Here is a 15670-nt window from a genome sequence, read left to right as displayed (position 1 = left end):
CATAAAAAATATACACATAAATAATTAATTGATTAAAAAACAACCTAACGTTTGCATATTCTATGGGCTTCATACTTTCGATTGGTATAGAATTTATCTAATAATCATACCGGTGAAATGTTTAAAAAAATATTTTTTTTTTAAATTAATTAAACATACTCTGGACTGAAATTTGCTAGGCAACCCATATGGATTATATTTATTGACATATTAAATTATATATAAAATAAGTTTCATTAAATAAGCATCTCGGTGAAGGTCGTTGTATAGCGGGATCTTAGACCATTAAAGGATATCATTTTTAGATATAAATTAGGGTCAATTAATTGGGGTCCTAGCGCTTTAAGGCTTTTTAAAGAAATATCAAAAAGGTTAGTCGACATCACAGGAGACCGAAGATCTGGCAGCTACCTCGGACAAAGAATTAGTCTAGCGATTCAAAGGGGGAACGCTGCCAGTATCTTCGGAACCTTGCCTAAAGGGACTCCTTTTAATAATATATTTTAGTTTATGTTAAGGTTTGTTTGTATTTATATTATGTTTCTTTTAACTGCATAGAATCTGTTCAGTTCAGTCTGCATACTTCTTTTCATATAAATTTGTAGAATGAATAGTTGCGACGATGTAATTTAATAAGTCCCATACAAAGAAGTTTAAGTGTGGTCGTTACTGGGGCTATCCAAAGCCGTGAATTCATCTTGATTTTTAAATATTAAAATATGAGTACTACGCAAAACACAGAAAGCTTCTATGTCAAACTTTATTTTTTTTGGTTTCGTCTTGTTTTTTAATTTATCAATAACTTGTCGTTCAAAATATCATGACAATCGAGGTACACTTTAAGGGCAGTGTTTCCCATCTGTTTTTGTTGTGCCATGCCCCTCCTTAGCCTATCTAAAATTCTTCTTTGCCCCCCCCCCCCCATGTAACATACATAATTTTAATATAAAAAAATTTGATCATACACTTAAGAAACTCTTACTCTCTTGTTAAATGATAGGTTTTTAGGACACAGTAAGTAATTTTTCAAAACATATAATAAAAACTCAAATTAAATTTCCAAATTATTTTCAAATACCTAATATATAATTGCCCCACAATTGGCCTCAAATTAGGAAACAGTGCTTAAGGGCATTTGTAAATTTATTGTATTAGACATAGTTACTTTTCACTGTTTTCTTTTATTGGAGTACTCCCGTATCACAATGTTATTTTTATATTAGACTTGCTGCAAATCTAAATAAAATAAATAACTTGGAGACATATAAACATTTAGTCGTCATAAATCTCGGCTCCAGACAGAATTAGAACCTACTTATCTTAACCTGGATATTATAAAATCTTTCATCAAAATTGTTTCCACCGTGGACATAACTGGGCGTGGTTAACTTAATGTATATTGTATATAAATTTTATCTATTCTAGTTAGATACAGGATCAACAGGGGGCAATGATGGCCAAGTTGCTTCAGCGTGCGGCTCTCATTCCTAAGGTTGTAGGTTCGATCCCCGGCTGTGCACCAATGGACTATCTATATGCGCATTTAACATTCGCTCGAAGGGTGAAGGAAAACATCGTGAGGAAACCGGCTTGCCTTAGACCCAAAAAGTCGACGTGTGTCAGGCACAGAAGGCTGATTACTTACTTGCCTATTAGATTGATAAATGATCATGAAACAGATACAGAAATCTGAGGCCCAGTCCTTAAAAGATTGTAGCGCCACTGATGTATTTTTTATTTTAGCTAGATACATCACAATACCCATTCCCGAACACACTATGGCTTCTAAAACCAGCTCGGGAAATCGCCTTCAAAAGCTCAGCCATGGTCATCGTTGGATTTATTGGTATCTTTCTGAACTCCATAATCCTCATAATTCTGATGAGGAATCGCTGGTTATGGACGCCCAGCAATATTTTGGTTGGGAATATGGCGCTTGTGGACATGCTGACGTTGCTGATCTGCCCCTGGTTCATGCTTGTTAGAGATTTCTACCAGAATTACGTATTGAGGAATTTCGGGTGCAGATTTGAAGGGTTTTTGCAAGGTAATAAATCTAATATATAACATTCTCGTGTCACTTTGTAATTAAACTACTCAGAAATGGTTCGACCAATTTTCGTGAAATTTTGTGTGCATATCGGTTACGGCCTGGCCACGGGGATCGGCGGTGCGAACGGCGATGCGGGAGGCGAGGCGACCATTCGCGCGGGGCCGTTTGCAGGCCACGGACCAGTCACGTTTGCTGCCGCGACCAATAAGGAAGTTCGACAACGAAATGTCTTTATCGAAATCATATCGCAAGACCTAATATTTGGAGAAATTGTGGAGAATTCCACAAGAAGTATGAGAAATTCAGAATATATCCAGAATTATTTTTTTGAGTATACCAGAATGAGTATTGAAACCTTCAATTATATTCTTATGAATATTCAACCAGAATTGGAGAAAAAAGTTAATGCAAATAGAATTTTAAGTGCCGCTGAAAAATTGTTTTTGAGATTAAGGTATATTAAATTAATGCTGTGGATGGCCAGACTTCCAAATAGCTGGTCTAGCCAGTATTTCAGTAACAAAAAACTCTGTAGGTATTCATTTTTCGCCGCGACCACGACTAAACTTATTTATTCCCTTCTCTATTCGCCGCGACTGCCGCTCGACTCCGTGGCTTGCACCGTACTGATTCATGCATTTGTTTCGCTCGCCCGTCGCGACGTCAGTCGCCCGCGCGATTCGCTCGGTACATTTCGCCGGTCGCATCGCTGGTCGCCGTGGCGCGTGGTTTGATTAGTACATTGCTATGAGTTTATTTCAGTCGCTAAACGCATCGCGGTTCGCACCGCGCGAATATTCGCGTCGGCGAATGTCCCGTGGCCAGGCTGTTAGGTTTGTGAATCGGAATTTTCACCCCTCTACGATCAACCCCTATTTTTATTATAGTAGATAGTGATTTTTATTGAACTAAAAAAATTTTTCCTGGAAATAATATAAATGTAAAACAATAATGTATCTAATAATTATGTTATTTGTTATATGTATAATGTTATTTTTTACGTGTAATGTATGTATAATGTAACGAAATTTAAATAAAGAAGAACTAGAACTCGGGAACGGATAGGTTTTAATAAACAATAGATATAGAAGACACTAATAAAAACTTTTTGTGTGTTTTAACTGAAATTACTAAAAAATATCTTCTGTAAAACGATATACCAGCTCTTGTGAATCCGTACTTTCTTTGTTATATTCCATGAATATAAACTCAATTTCATTTTAAAAATTTTCAGCAACTCTTCTCTTAGCCAGTGTTGGATCAATAATGCTGGTATCCTACGACAGACTGGCAGCTGCTTGCTTGACTGCAGAGGCAAGAGTAACTAAACATTGTGCACCGAAGCTTATTCTGATTACTTGGATTGCAGCAATGGCTCTTTCCCTACCTTGGATTATCAAGAGGCATTATCAAGTGAGCAATTTTAAATCAGTAACGCAGACAGCAAGTGTTTTTTAGAAAAATTATTGGGTTTTTATTATTATTTAATCGGTTTCTTAAGTGGGTCAATAAATAAAGAAATTTCGAGACTCGGTGGATCACGCACTAGGTTTTTGAATGAAAAATAGTTTCACGCTTGTTTCACTTCGCCTGAAGGAGATAGCAAAGAGCTTTTTGCGTGTTTTTTTATAAATTAGCGTTGCTTTAAAATAAATTTACAGGGTTTTTATTTTTCCCAACTAGATAGATTAGAAGTATAGGCCCCGCGATTTGCCAACCGAGGGTAGACCCAAAAAATATTATTATATTGAGAGTTGTTGTGAACAGTTCAGCATTTTTATAGAAAACTAGCTGACCCGCCAAACGTTGTTTTGCCATGTATATTATTTCTAGGAAACATTTTTTTTAGTTCTATACTAAAAAATATGTTTTTATTAGTGATACTTTTTTTGTGGATATGTCCAATCTGAATTACTTTTTCGGTGTAGAGATCTATCTGTTTAGTTTCCTTAATAAATAAATAAAATAAATAGGGGTTGATCGTAGAGGTGTGATAATTAAGGGATGAATGTATTTTTGTATGTTGTATCATAAAAAAAAATTGTCTAAAAAATTGAAATAAAATTTTAGGGGTGGGACCGCCCTTAACACTTAGGGGTTTGAAAGATAGATAGTAGCCGCTTCTGAGGCTTACTGAATATGCATAAAAAATTTAATAAGAATCGGTCGAGCCGTTTCGGAGGAGTATGGGAACGAACATTGTGACACGAGAATTTTATATATTAGATAAAAATATTTTATTTACTTTCTTATGAAATTAACTTAATAGTTTGGTATGGAAAAGCTGGGAATCCTGGCACAGGTATTTTTTACTTAAAAGGGTTCCCAAATCTTACACATTGTAATGCATTGATATATTATTATATAATATTGTTATTTTTATATTAAAACAAATATTATTTTTTTAGGAAAGGCAATGGCTAGATTTCTTAGAGATGTTTTGTGTGGAGGATGTGAGCTTTTTGGAGGTTTATTGGCATTTTATTCTGATGCTGCTAGTCTGGCTTCCACTGGGTGTAATGATAGTCACGGTAAGTGAAGTTTTAGTTATTATAAACTAGAAGATTGTATTGTAATAAAACTGACTAAGCATTGGGTGTCATTAGACACATAATCAGTTAATAATTGTATGGTTATTAACTGTTTTGTGTATTACATTAAAGCGTTGATTATAAATATATATTTATGTGTAAATAAATTGTTATTTTGGATGACTTTTAATTTAATATCTAGAATGATAAAATATGTTTTTTTTAATATGTTTTTTCATTCTGGTTTGGTGCCTCTGTATATTTCGTGCGTACTTACTAATTTATGTACATACATGTGTGTCTGTTTGTGTGTTAATGCCTTTTGAATAAATAACTCGAAAAAAACATTTATTTTAAATTTACGTTTTGTTTATACTATATAAATGTCTCGTGAATTTTTTTAGTACGGTGGTATAATATGGCGTTTGGAATGGAGTGCTCGTGAACTAACATCACGGGGTGGAGGTAAGGTTGTGGTGAAAGCAAGGGGAAAAGCTATGCGCGTGACTGCTATGGTTTTAGTCGCATCTACTTTGTGTAGACTACCCTACACTGTGCTTATTTATTGGAGGAATAATATGGCTAAGGAAATTAATGCGGTAAGTATGCGCATGCGTTGTAAAGCGCAAACGAGTAAAACGGGATTTTTTATATATAACACGGGGCAATCGGGCTCTCCTGTTAAGTCATACCAACGCCCATGGAGGCTCGCGAGTGCGTTGACGGCCTCTCAAGATTTGGTACGCTCAATTGAAGGACCTTAAGTTTAATTGCTTCGAAAATAGACCTTTATATACTTCGATAATAGACCCAAGTCCGAGACTCCACGAAGCACAGTTTAAAATATTGATACTTGTTTGTTGAGTTAGCAAATATTTTTCTTTTACTCACAAGTATTGTCTAAAGACTAGCCTGGCCTGAAGGTGAATGAAATAAAAATAATATGACTCTCCGGGAACAAGAGGTCAGCAATGGTTTTTATTTTTATAATAAATTTTAGTAGTTCAAGATTATAATATATACATATACGTTATGCTATATTATAATTATTGTTTGGCATGCTGAAAATAAATAAACAATAAATTGCGTTGTAATCAAAAATGTTTAATATCGACTTTAATCATAAAATGCAGCTACTTGGGTTCTGTTATAATACATTGATTATAACGCCCTCTAGTGGATATTACGAAACAATAACGTCTACATTAAGTTATTCACGGATTCGATAGATGGCGTTTCAATACTGTTATATCTTGATCAAAAAACAAGACTAACATAAACCACTTTAAGTAGAAACGTTTTTTTTTTAATATTTTGATATAAATAATTAATAATATAACTTTACACCATCTCCATGGCTTACGTACGACTGTGTTTCATAGCAAAACAATGCATCGGACACAAGCGATCAGGGGCTTGAGAGAATATGTATTTATATATATATATATTAGATATATAGTTATATTGCCTTATAAGTTATGTAACCTGCTTTTTGTTATTTTTTTATATGTATGTTTTGTATATTGTAACAAAGTGTTAATAAATAAATGAATATGTTATGACATATTTTGTTTACGCCTTGTCACGTGACCATTTCCATACTAATTAATTTTGCTTTAGTGGTTCAAACCTCAGAAATGTGTCTTGAAATTAATGACAGGCGTAATTTTGACAGTTCATGTCACTGACACTTAAACATCATATCCCATACTTTTTTAATCCCATTTTATGTTTAAATTGCTTTAAAACCCGCAATCGAACTGACTTTAAAAAGGATGTTATCAGTTTGACCTTTATGTGATAGATGTCGACAAATTTCTCCTTCAACGGCCGGCAACGCACTCGCAGTGTGCGTGTCCATGGGCGATAAACTCTCCTCCTACTCTTGTCCTATAAAAAGGAAAGTAAATGATGATAAATTCCAACTTAGGGAACAATCCAAATTTCATCAATATCGATTTTGTTAATTTTGAGATATAGGCATTACAAGGACTTATCATATTTAATTTCTAAATATTAGATTGTCGCTTATTTAAACCTAAACATAATAGACTATTTACAATTTTCTTAACCTACATAAATAAATAAATAAAAATAAAGAAAATTTAAAAAGTTGTTCCCTGTGGCAGTGTACCTTTAACGCTGGCAGCATTTCCTCGCTGTATTGCGATCCTTATTCGTTAAGCGAGAAAAGCACCAGCTCTGGGGTCACCGGTACCATCTATTTATTTCTAAATGACTTCCATCAGGTGGAAGGTGGTTATGAAATATTATGGTTTACCGCGAGTTACCTTATGTATCTGAACTGCGCTCTCAATCCTCTAATCTATGGCTTCACCAACGTGAGATTTCGAAGAGCCATGGACAGAACTCCGGGATTGTCCTGTTTCAGATTCGGTACTTGGTGCTGTGTCTGTTGTTTGGTATGTATTCATCCAGTGCCTACTTTTTATAGTACATTGATAATTTCAAGTTATTATGCGGGTACCCTCGTATTTAAGTTAGGTTAAGCGGGTACTTCATATGTGAATAAATATATTTAAGGTAAAAATAATAGATTTTTCATTAATTACAGTCGTGAAAGGAATTCTTGTAACACTTAGTTATGTAAATAATCAAAACATTAATACATTTTTATTGTTTTTTTTTAATAAAAATTGTGTACTACCGCTAGACTAAATTAAACAACGTATTGCTAAGTGCAATATATGAATTACGTCGAAAAAAACTGTCAATAATTCACATTTTAAATCGAGAGACACTTAATTTTACCTGTGTAACCATTGTAACAATATGTTTGATAATATTTGCGTATTGTAATTAATTTTCAGTGATGTTTCTCAATAAATATGTGGTAATATTTATTTCAAAATAGTTGCCACATATCCCAAAAAGGGTATTTTATATTATAAGTGTTATTTTTAACTAAAATATAATAAAAATCCCGGCTGAACAATTTTAAAAATATTTTGTTTTTTTTTTATTTAGGGATGGCGATGGCGATTTTTTAATTCATATTTGAACAATACAGTTATAGTAAGTAAAAATAACTTTTCAGGTTACCAGAAAGACTAAAGATCTTGAAAATGCAAATAATGAAATATTCGTTATAGAAACATCTCCAAAGCCAAAGAAGAAATTATCTAATGCTATCAAAAATATTCTCAACATCAACAAGCAAACTCTGGAACTGAGTGTTCATATAGACGAAGTCACAACAAAACCGACCAAAGTAACGCCTATAAGAATTGAACAATGCAACGATGTATGAGTAAATCTAAAATGCTTTTTTATTTGCGTTATTAAATTAATACAGCAGTTACAAGTGTGTTTATTTTGTGTGGGTATACTTCAAAAGATTTAGTAAAATCCTGATTCGATAATTAGGAATGTTATCACTTGGTCTGAAATTAAACTATTTGATTTCTGTGTAGCCCTAGTGGCTTCAGTGAGCGACTTTTATTCCAGAGATCGTAGGTTAGATCCCCGGCTGTGGACTAATAGAATTTCTTTTCTATGAGCGCATTTAACATTTGTTTGAAAGGATACCATCGCGAGGAAACCGGCTTGTCGAAACCGAAAAGTCAACGGCGTGTGTCAGGCACAGGAGGCTGATCACCTACTTGCCTATTTCATTGTCAATTGATCATGAAACAGATACAGAAATCTGAGGCCCAGACCTAAAAATGTAGCAACTTAATTATTGTTAATTATAATCGTAGTATTTTATATTTCGTATTGTTATTTTTAGTATATTTAAGAGAAAAGACTTGGTCTGTGTAATCTTGTATTTAATAAAATATTATAACAGAAATACATTTATTAAAACACATTTTTTTCAACTACCTTCAATCGACGTTGTTTCCATCAACGTTGACAATTCTTGAACCTTCTCCTCCAAAGCCTCTTTCATATGTGGTTCAACTTTTAAAATATTCACCGCTTCTTGAAGTAAAACCATACTCTCCATTAATTGCTCCTGGAATCATTAACACAGTATTCAAGAAAATATTTTTTCTGTATTTAGTAGTGCTAGTTCTAAAAACTAATATAGAGTATATATAGAAGTATACGTCGAACGAGTTATCTTGCATTACCTAAAGTACGTACTACCCACAGATATAAAAAATATTACTTCTATCAATTAATTCAAATCGAAGCTAAGCTGTTAGACAAAATTACTTTTAAATTCATTTCAATTACTTTTAATTCATATTTCTTTTACTTTTAAGTTTATTGCATGTACGTCTATATTTAATTGTGATTATTTTAAGAACGACTACAATGTTATGTTAATCTAAAGTATTATTCTCATGTAAGTGACATTTTTTGTCTTTTTGAGAAATAAAGTCTGTAAACCTAATATAATTGCAAAGTACTAATGATACACTGTGCTAAGTCTGACTTGTGTACGTCAACAATGGATTTTGACATATCGAAGCCATAGTTCGCGGTTTCGTGTCTCAATCTCATTCTAAGTCAGTCTTTCCCAACTTTTTAACATACATACATTTTTAATATTAAAAATTGAATCGTTCACTTAACTTAAATTATAGGTTTTAGGAAGAAAATTGTTAACGAAACACAGTAAGTTTTCAAAAACATAACGAAAAACGTCGAGTCCATCTTCGAATTGCCCCTCTTAACAATAAATTTGTCCCCCTGTGGGGCGTGCCCATGATTATCAATCTATGTTAAACATTTATCTATATAAAGTATAACGTTTTTGACAAAAGATTCGATATAGTGGCTTCAGCCTTGCGATTCTGTAACTCACTTTTCGAACTCACATAGCGGCGGTCGCGCTTAAATCAGTCGTGAAGCAGTCATTTTATGATTTAGCATTCTGATAGAGGGAGCTTGTAGTTTATTGTTTATCAGAATGCCAAATCGTAAAATGACTGCTTTACGACTGATTTGAGCGCGAAGCTGGCTCGTATCTATATAGTAGGGGAGCGCGGGGCTTGTTGTAACAGGGGTAAATAGTAACAGACCTTTTTCAATAGGAATTTGAATTTTATTCACGTTTTTTTTTTACCTAATCTTAAACTTATAACGTGCCACGCCACTTTACCACAGCCAGGGTCCCACCAGACGGCGTAGTGAGTGGGTGTGTGCAAACGCTTTATTGTTGACATGTAACCTATAATTTTACTTACGTAAATTTTTGGTTAGTTTTACTATTTTCGTAGCTTTGAAGTTTTATATATTTTATTTTATGCTAAAATATAACTATTTATGATGATGTGTAACAGTTTTCGAGATTACTAAGTTGATTTAATAGTTATCGTGATAAATATTAAGAACTATATCTAGGGGCTAGTTGTAACAAAACCTCGGGGCTTGTTGTAACATGTTACAATTTGCCCCCAGATTGCTGTAAGTTACTAACGACCGATGTTTATTTTTCCCCGGCTTAAATACTCAGAAATGTTCATTCGCGGTGGACCTCAAGATTGCATTGGAGCTGGCAATTCTTCAGGGTGGGATGACTGAAACATAATTCTTGATTTTTATAGATCATTTTATCAAACACGCGAAACCTACCAAGAAAGAGCCAGTTCGGTTACTGCTCGATAATCATGGCTCACGTATGAATATTGCAGTTGTCGAAAAAGCCAAAGAAAACAATGTTATCATGTTATCGTTTCCCCCCATTGCTCCCACATTTTGCAACCTATGGTTGTAGGAGTCTTCGACCCTTTTAAAAACCACGTGAACAGAGCACAAACTGCATCGATGTATAACAATCCAGGAAAAACGATGGCTATTTATGACATCCGAAGTGTAGTGAAGGAGTCATTATCACTTTCCTTAAACCCTGCAAATATCATCAGTAGATTTAAAGCTTCTGGTATTTGGTCTTTGAATGTTTATATTTTCCAAGATAGTGACTTTACGCCCTCTTATGTTACTGATCGTCCAGATCCTACAGAACAATCAGAAAATGTTCTAAATGAAAGTGAGAATTGATCGTTGAATCTTGAACATCCACAACTATTTATTAGATTCTGCTCCTGAAGTGGATATCACCACAACAGAAATATACGCCACATTGAAACTGCGAACAAACCAACTCCAAGTTGCTCTGGTCAAAATCAATTTTCCCAATGAAAGATTAGACCATTACCAAAGGCGCCACCACGAAAAACAAATATAATTTGCAGACACATAAGGAAGTCTCCTATTCTGACAGATACACCTGAAAAAGAAGCTTTGAGAGTGGAATATGAAGAAAAAGCAAAAAAAGATGATAAAGAAAAGCGAAAGGGGAAAGGAAAAGTTAAAAAATCTGCGAAAAATAAAGATTGAAGGTGTCATATTGTTGTTTTTTTTGTTGTTCTTACTTGCCCCAACAGATGTTACAACTAGCCCCAACCACGGGGTAAGTTGTAACACTTCCCTTTTTTCAAAAAAATCATAATTGTGAGATAGTTGCCTGTCGATTTAATAATATTTCAATTCGACTTCATAGATTAATAGTTAGAGTATCGATCAAAGTTTATTCGGTAATAATTTAGCCAATACACTTCATGATATTCAATTATTTGTTAAAATTGTTACAACTAGCCCCTCGCTCCCCTACCTATATTAATAGAACTATTACAATTTTGATAGCAAAAAGGCTGGATTGCCCTTACATGGGCCATTGCAATGGACTGCATGTAGACATAGACATAACATTTATTACTTACAAAACATACACACACAGAAACACACAAAATAACATAAAAAGAATGAGAGATAACAATTTACTTTTCTTTTAAAGAACAAGGTACGCTTTAAGTGTGTAATGCGTGTGTGCTGCGGTTGTAGCAATCCTTTTTAATACACTTAAAATCTAACCTACTAATATATAATACTAGCGGACCCGACAGACGTTCCTGCATGATATTTCAAACAATTAGGATATTAAACAAAGTATGCAAGTACCGACTACAGCGCCATCTGCCGGGCTGATTTGTGAATCTAAAGCATCCAGGGCTCCACCCAAACGCATGCAAAAAAAACATTCAAATCGGTCCAGTCGTTTAATAGGAGTTCAGTAACATACACACGTACAGTAGAATTATATATATATGTAAGGTATCCTATCTTTTAAGTTAGATCAAACTGCTCGCGGTGTGCAAATTTGATTGAAATCGGTTTATTAGTTTAGGAGTCCATAGCTGACAAACAACGTGACGCGTAGTTAATATATATTAAGACTAGCGGACCCGACAGACGTTGTCCTGTCAAATTTGACACTGCGATGGTAGCGCCGTCTGTCGGATCCAATGTAAAACATTCCAAAATCCACAACTACTAATAAATTAAAAATTAATTAAAAAAACATTGTCCAGCGGAGAAAATTGTGAATCTAAACCATTCCCAGATCCCCTTGAACACACACAAAAAATTTCATCAAAATCGGTCCAGTCGTTTGAGAGAAGTTCAGTGACATACACACTCACAGAAGAATTAAATATAAATAAAGATTTAGGACAATATTGTAACTACTAAAATAACCATATGTACTTATGATTGTCTGCTTGAATAAATAAATTTTTATAATTAGGTTGTAGTGTTTAACAATTTTATTGTTTTCATTGATATAAATCTTTTTATACACACCTGAGCGCCAGTTTTTGTAATCTTATCAGCTTCAAAATCTCGCTTCGTCTGCATCACCATAGCACCTTGGAGTTCCAGAAGTACAGAGCCTCTGAACTTGGACCAGCCTGGCTCCAACTTATCTGCTATTTCTAGAAGGTCATGGCATATCTCTACCTTTCTTTCTAGTAACTCATCCGATAGTTCTGAAATGTTTAATAAATAGTATTACATGAATGGCGTGTTTTATTTAAAAACAGTTAAATATTAGTCCACATATGACCGATTCTATAAAAATAAATTTTTTACGATGCGCGCGCACACCGTCACAAAAAACCGACACCCTGAAGTTAGCTTAGTCAACATTTTAAAATAAAAAATGTCCATTCCTTTAATTATGTATATATCTTTTTTTGTGATATTTAAATGAGCTTTATTTAACTATATAATGCGTTATAATAAAACTTTTAATGTATTACCTTTTTTCTATAAACTTAGAATAAGGCGAAAGATAAAATTGTTAAAAAGATTTTTATCTTGTTACGCCAAAGAAGTATAGAAGTTATACTTCTTTGGCGCGTGGACATAAGTACACACACGTGTTTTTTTATTTCAAATTTTGTTTAGGCTGTTGCAAAAAGATTTTTTTACGAATAATCTGTATATATAAAAATGAAACCCGTTTTCCGTTGTCACGACATCACATGAAAACGGCTTGACCGATTTGTCTGATTCTTTTTTTATAATATTCCTTGAAGTACGAGGATGGTTCTTACGGAGAGAAAAATAAAAAAAATTGAGTGAAAAAGTCTAAAAACAACACTTCTATATTCCCATACAAAATATTCGTAGTAATATTTAAAGGCAATTTGAACTTTAATACCATATCATAAAGTTCAAGTGTTAGTGGAGGGAAGGTAAATTTTTATTTTTTGACAAAATGTATTTGTTGTATTATCAACTTTTTTTTTATCTAAGCTAGACCGGTGTCCCGAATAGCAGAATAAGTATTAAAAAAAAATAAAGAATCGACTGTGAGGCGGTACGATGTTCGCCAGGCCAGCTAGTATTTAATATCTATTTTAAAACCAGCTTACCTGATAGACTGTACCCTTCATAACTGCCATAAATCTGCATCAAAGCAAGTTTTGCTTGCACAACCAAATGGTTTTTTGGATGTAAAGTATGGCTATATGTTTTGATAAACGTCTCATAGTCCTCAGGCCTTTTCTTATTCATTTTATTCAGATCCTGTTTCAAAGCATTGTTCCCCCAAAACATTTGACGACTTTCAACACAATGGCCGCAACTTCCACACTTCCAAGGTGCTGTTTCGTTTAAAGGATCTGTGGACAGCATCATTGGTTTGTTTTCGACATTAGCCCTGGCGCACAACGAGCAATAAATACTTCCAAGATAAGTGTCAAATTCAGTTTCATCTTTACACCTCTCGCAATCACAATGAAAGTACTTGGTGGTATATAAGTGTTTTCTTCTATCTAATGTACTCAATAGGACTTGGGTGTACGTTGCTGTCAGCGTCTCTCCCTTTGCGATTGGTACAGTTGCAATTAACGCCAACGTATAATCGTCATCTAAATATATTTGTCTAGTATTAGGCGTACAATTATGGTTAATCATTGCAGCTGTAGTATATATTGCTCTGAATCTACATACACCATCCGGCGATCTCACCTCAAACGATTTCGTATCTAATATTGATGCTACCTTCAATATGGTATCCTCGTCAAATGGGAGTTTGAGCACTTGAACAATAAACGTAACAAGATTGGTTTTTAGAATGGAATACAGTTGTGTATTAATTCTTTTCTCTACGTGTGATTCTAGACTCATAAGACTGTTGTATTGTTCTGGATTTGATGTTTTTAGTAAGAGCATTCTCAAAGGCGCTATTACACAGTATGCTGCCTCTGCTTTCTCAGGATTTTTGTATGTGATGTTGCTTTTGTAGTTATTACTGGACATAAGCTTACATTCCTCTTTATGTACACTGGATTTCTCACATTTAAGACCACACATAGGCCAGTTACATTCTGAGCATTTGTAATAATCTAACGTTTCATCTACATTCATTGGCTCCAACTTTTTATTACACGAAAGACAATGAGCGGTACACGCCGTTCTTGGTCCACTTACAGCTGCCTTTTCTCTTAGTATAATTTCTCCTTGCTTAATATCCCTTGTAGCTACCAAAAATCTACCAGCTGTATTTGAAAACTGGATTTCGAATGGGCGGCATTGGAATTTGTGTTCTTTCCATGCGGTCTTCTGATGATTTCTTGAACAATAGAAGACGGATTTGCATCCACCACATGTTTGATTGGCCGGCTGTTGGCACACTTCACAAGCGGGCAATTTCCTTTTTTTGTTATCCATAGTAGAGATGAAGGCGAGTGCTCGGCGTCGTCTCTGACACAATACTCGATAGAAATAGACACGAGTAATTATCACAACGAACTATGTAACATCTCGGACGACTGCCAAAAATTGGAATATTTCAAAAGTCGTTCTCGGTTTAAATGTAAATCCATCAACTTTGTATTGTTAATCAAACGTGTTATGTAAAACATTTATAATTTCTAATTTACTTTCATCAATATTTTATTTCTTTATTTAAAAAGCCACACTGAGGAAACACATTTAAACACTTACAGAGTACTATACTATACTACAATAAAAATAATCGAAAAAAAAACTAGACTAAGAAATACAAATATGCAATTTAAAAATTTAATATATTTCTACTTAGCAGTTGTTAGTATTACGGAACAATAATGGCTGCATCATCTTATGCCTGAAGACATGGAAACTATCATCACCCTCGCATGTTCTCAAAGCGCCGTTTAATGCAGATAGAGATCTGTTTAGAGGAGCATTACAACCGACGTTGGTCCTCACAGCCCCAACGTAAAAAAGGACTGCCTTGCGATTCTGTAACTCACTTTTCGAACTCACACAGTGGTTTTCACAGCGGCGGTCGCGTTCAAATCAGTCGTGAAGCAGTCATTTTATGATTTGGCATTCTGATAAACAATGAACTACAAGCTCCCTCGAAAATCGCTGTATGAGTTCGAAAAGTGAGTTACAGAATCGCAAGGCTGAGGTGTTGCTTGTAATTCTTTTAAAGCTATTTATTTATTAAAGTTTACCACAACATACATAGTACTATATCTATGGCATATTTTACAAAAACTTTCATGTAAAATATATGACAATTGAAGTAAACATAAGAGTTACAAAAAAATATATTAAAATACATACAAGATAAAATAAGCATACAACAAATTACCATAAATTTTTGGTAAAGCAGAAAAAAAATCATCAGCGAATTAGGTTCGAGATAGGCACCCAACAATGCTTTCTTTAAAACCGACCAGCCCGCTACCGAATATATCCAGCTCCGGATAATCGCGAAGAATTCGAAAGAGAGGTATTATACAAGCTAGAATAATGTACAACATAAATTGTGTAT

The 15670-nt window shown here is 34.1% G+C and overlaps 2 protein-coding genes across 2 annotated transcripts; one reads left to right on the top strand and one right to left on the bottom strand.

Annotated features, from left to right (window-relative positions):
• Nucleotides 1-1453: 1453 nt before the first annotated feature.
• On the top strand, nucleotides 1454-7855 carry LOC125061033 (neuropeptide receptor 22). Its single transcript, XM_047666174.1, has 7 exons — nucleotides 1454-1495; nucleotides 1744-2047; nucleotides 3288-3466; nucleotides 4462-4584; nucleotides 4989-5183; nucleotides 6834-7007; nucleotides 7643-7855. Exons 1-7 carry the CDS (start codon nucleotides 1454-1456, stop codon nucleotides 7853-7855), a joined length of 1230 nt encoding a protein of 409 aa, XP_047522130.1.
• Nucleotides 7856-8360: 505 nt separating this feature from the next.
• LOC125060749 (SET domain-containing protein SmydA-8) lies at nucleotides 8361-14639 on the bottom strand. The gene is made up of 3 exons (XM_047665789.1): nucleotides 13275-14639; nucleotides 12199-12383; nucleotides 8361-8563 (listed from the first exon to the last, which is right to left on the bottom strand). Exons 1-3 carry the CDS (start codon nucleotides 14572-14574, stop codon nucleotides 8423-8425), a joined length of 1626 nt encoding a protein of 541 aa, XP_047521745.1. The 5' UTR covers nucleotides 14575-14639; the 3' UTR covers nucleotides 8361-8422.
• Nucleotides 14640-15670: the final 1031 nt, after the last annotated feature.

Source organism: Pieris napi, chromosome 22 (assembly GCF_905475465.1).
Source record: "Pieris napi chromosome 22, ilPieNapi1.2, whole genome shotgun sequence".
In the NCBI taxonomy this organism is placed as follows: domain Eukaryota; kingdom Metazoa; phylum Arthropoda; class Insecta; order Lepidoptera; family Pieridae; genus Pieris; species Pieris napi.
This window is presented reverse-complemented; position numbering and strand designations above follow the sequence as displayed.

Bases quoted from the DNA above. Each gene is read 5' to 3' on its own strand.
- LOC125061033 (XM_047666174.1), top strand. From the start codon at position 1,454: ATGGCCAAGTTGCTTCAGCGTGCGGCTCTCATTCCTAAGGTT. The intron at 2,048-3,287 runs GTAATAAATCTA...AAAAATTTTCAG, and splicing joins ATTTGAAGGGTTTTTGCAAG to CAACTCTTCTCTTAGCCAGT. The intron at 3,467-4,461 runs GTGAGCAATTTT...TTATTTTTTTAG, and splicing joins TTATCAAGAGGCATTATCAA to GAAAGGCAATGGCTAGATTT.
- LOC125060749 (XM_047665789.1), bottom strand. From the start codon at position 14,574: ATGGATAACAAAAAAAGGAAATTGCCCGCTTGTGAAGTGTGCCAACAG. The intron at 12,384-13,274 runs GTAAGCTGGTTT...TAAACATTTCAG, and splicing joins TGAAGGGTACAGTCTATCAG to AACTATCGGATGAGTTACTA. The intron at 8,564-12,198 runs GTGTGTATAAAA...TAATGATTCCAG, and splicing joins TTACAAAAACTGGCGCTCAG to GAGCAATTAATGGAGAGTAT.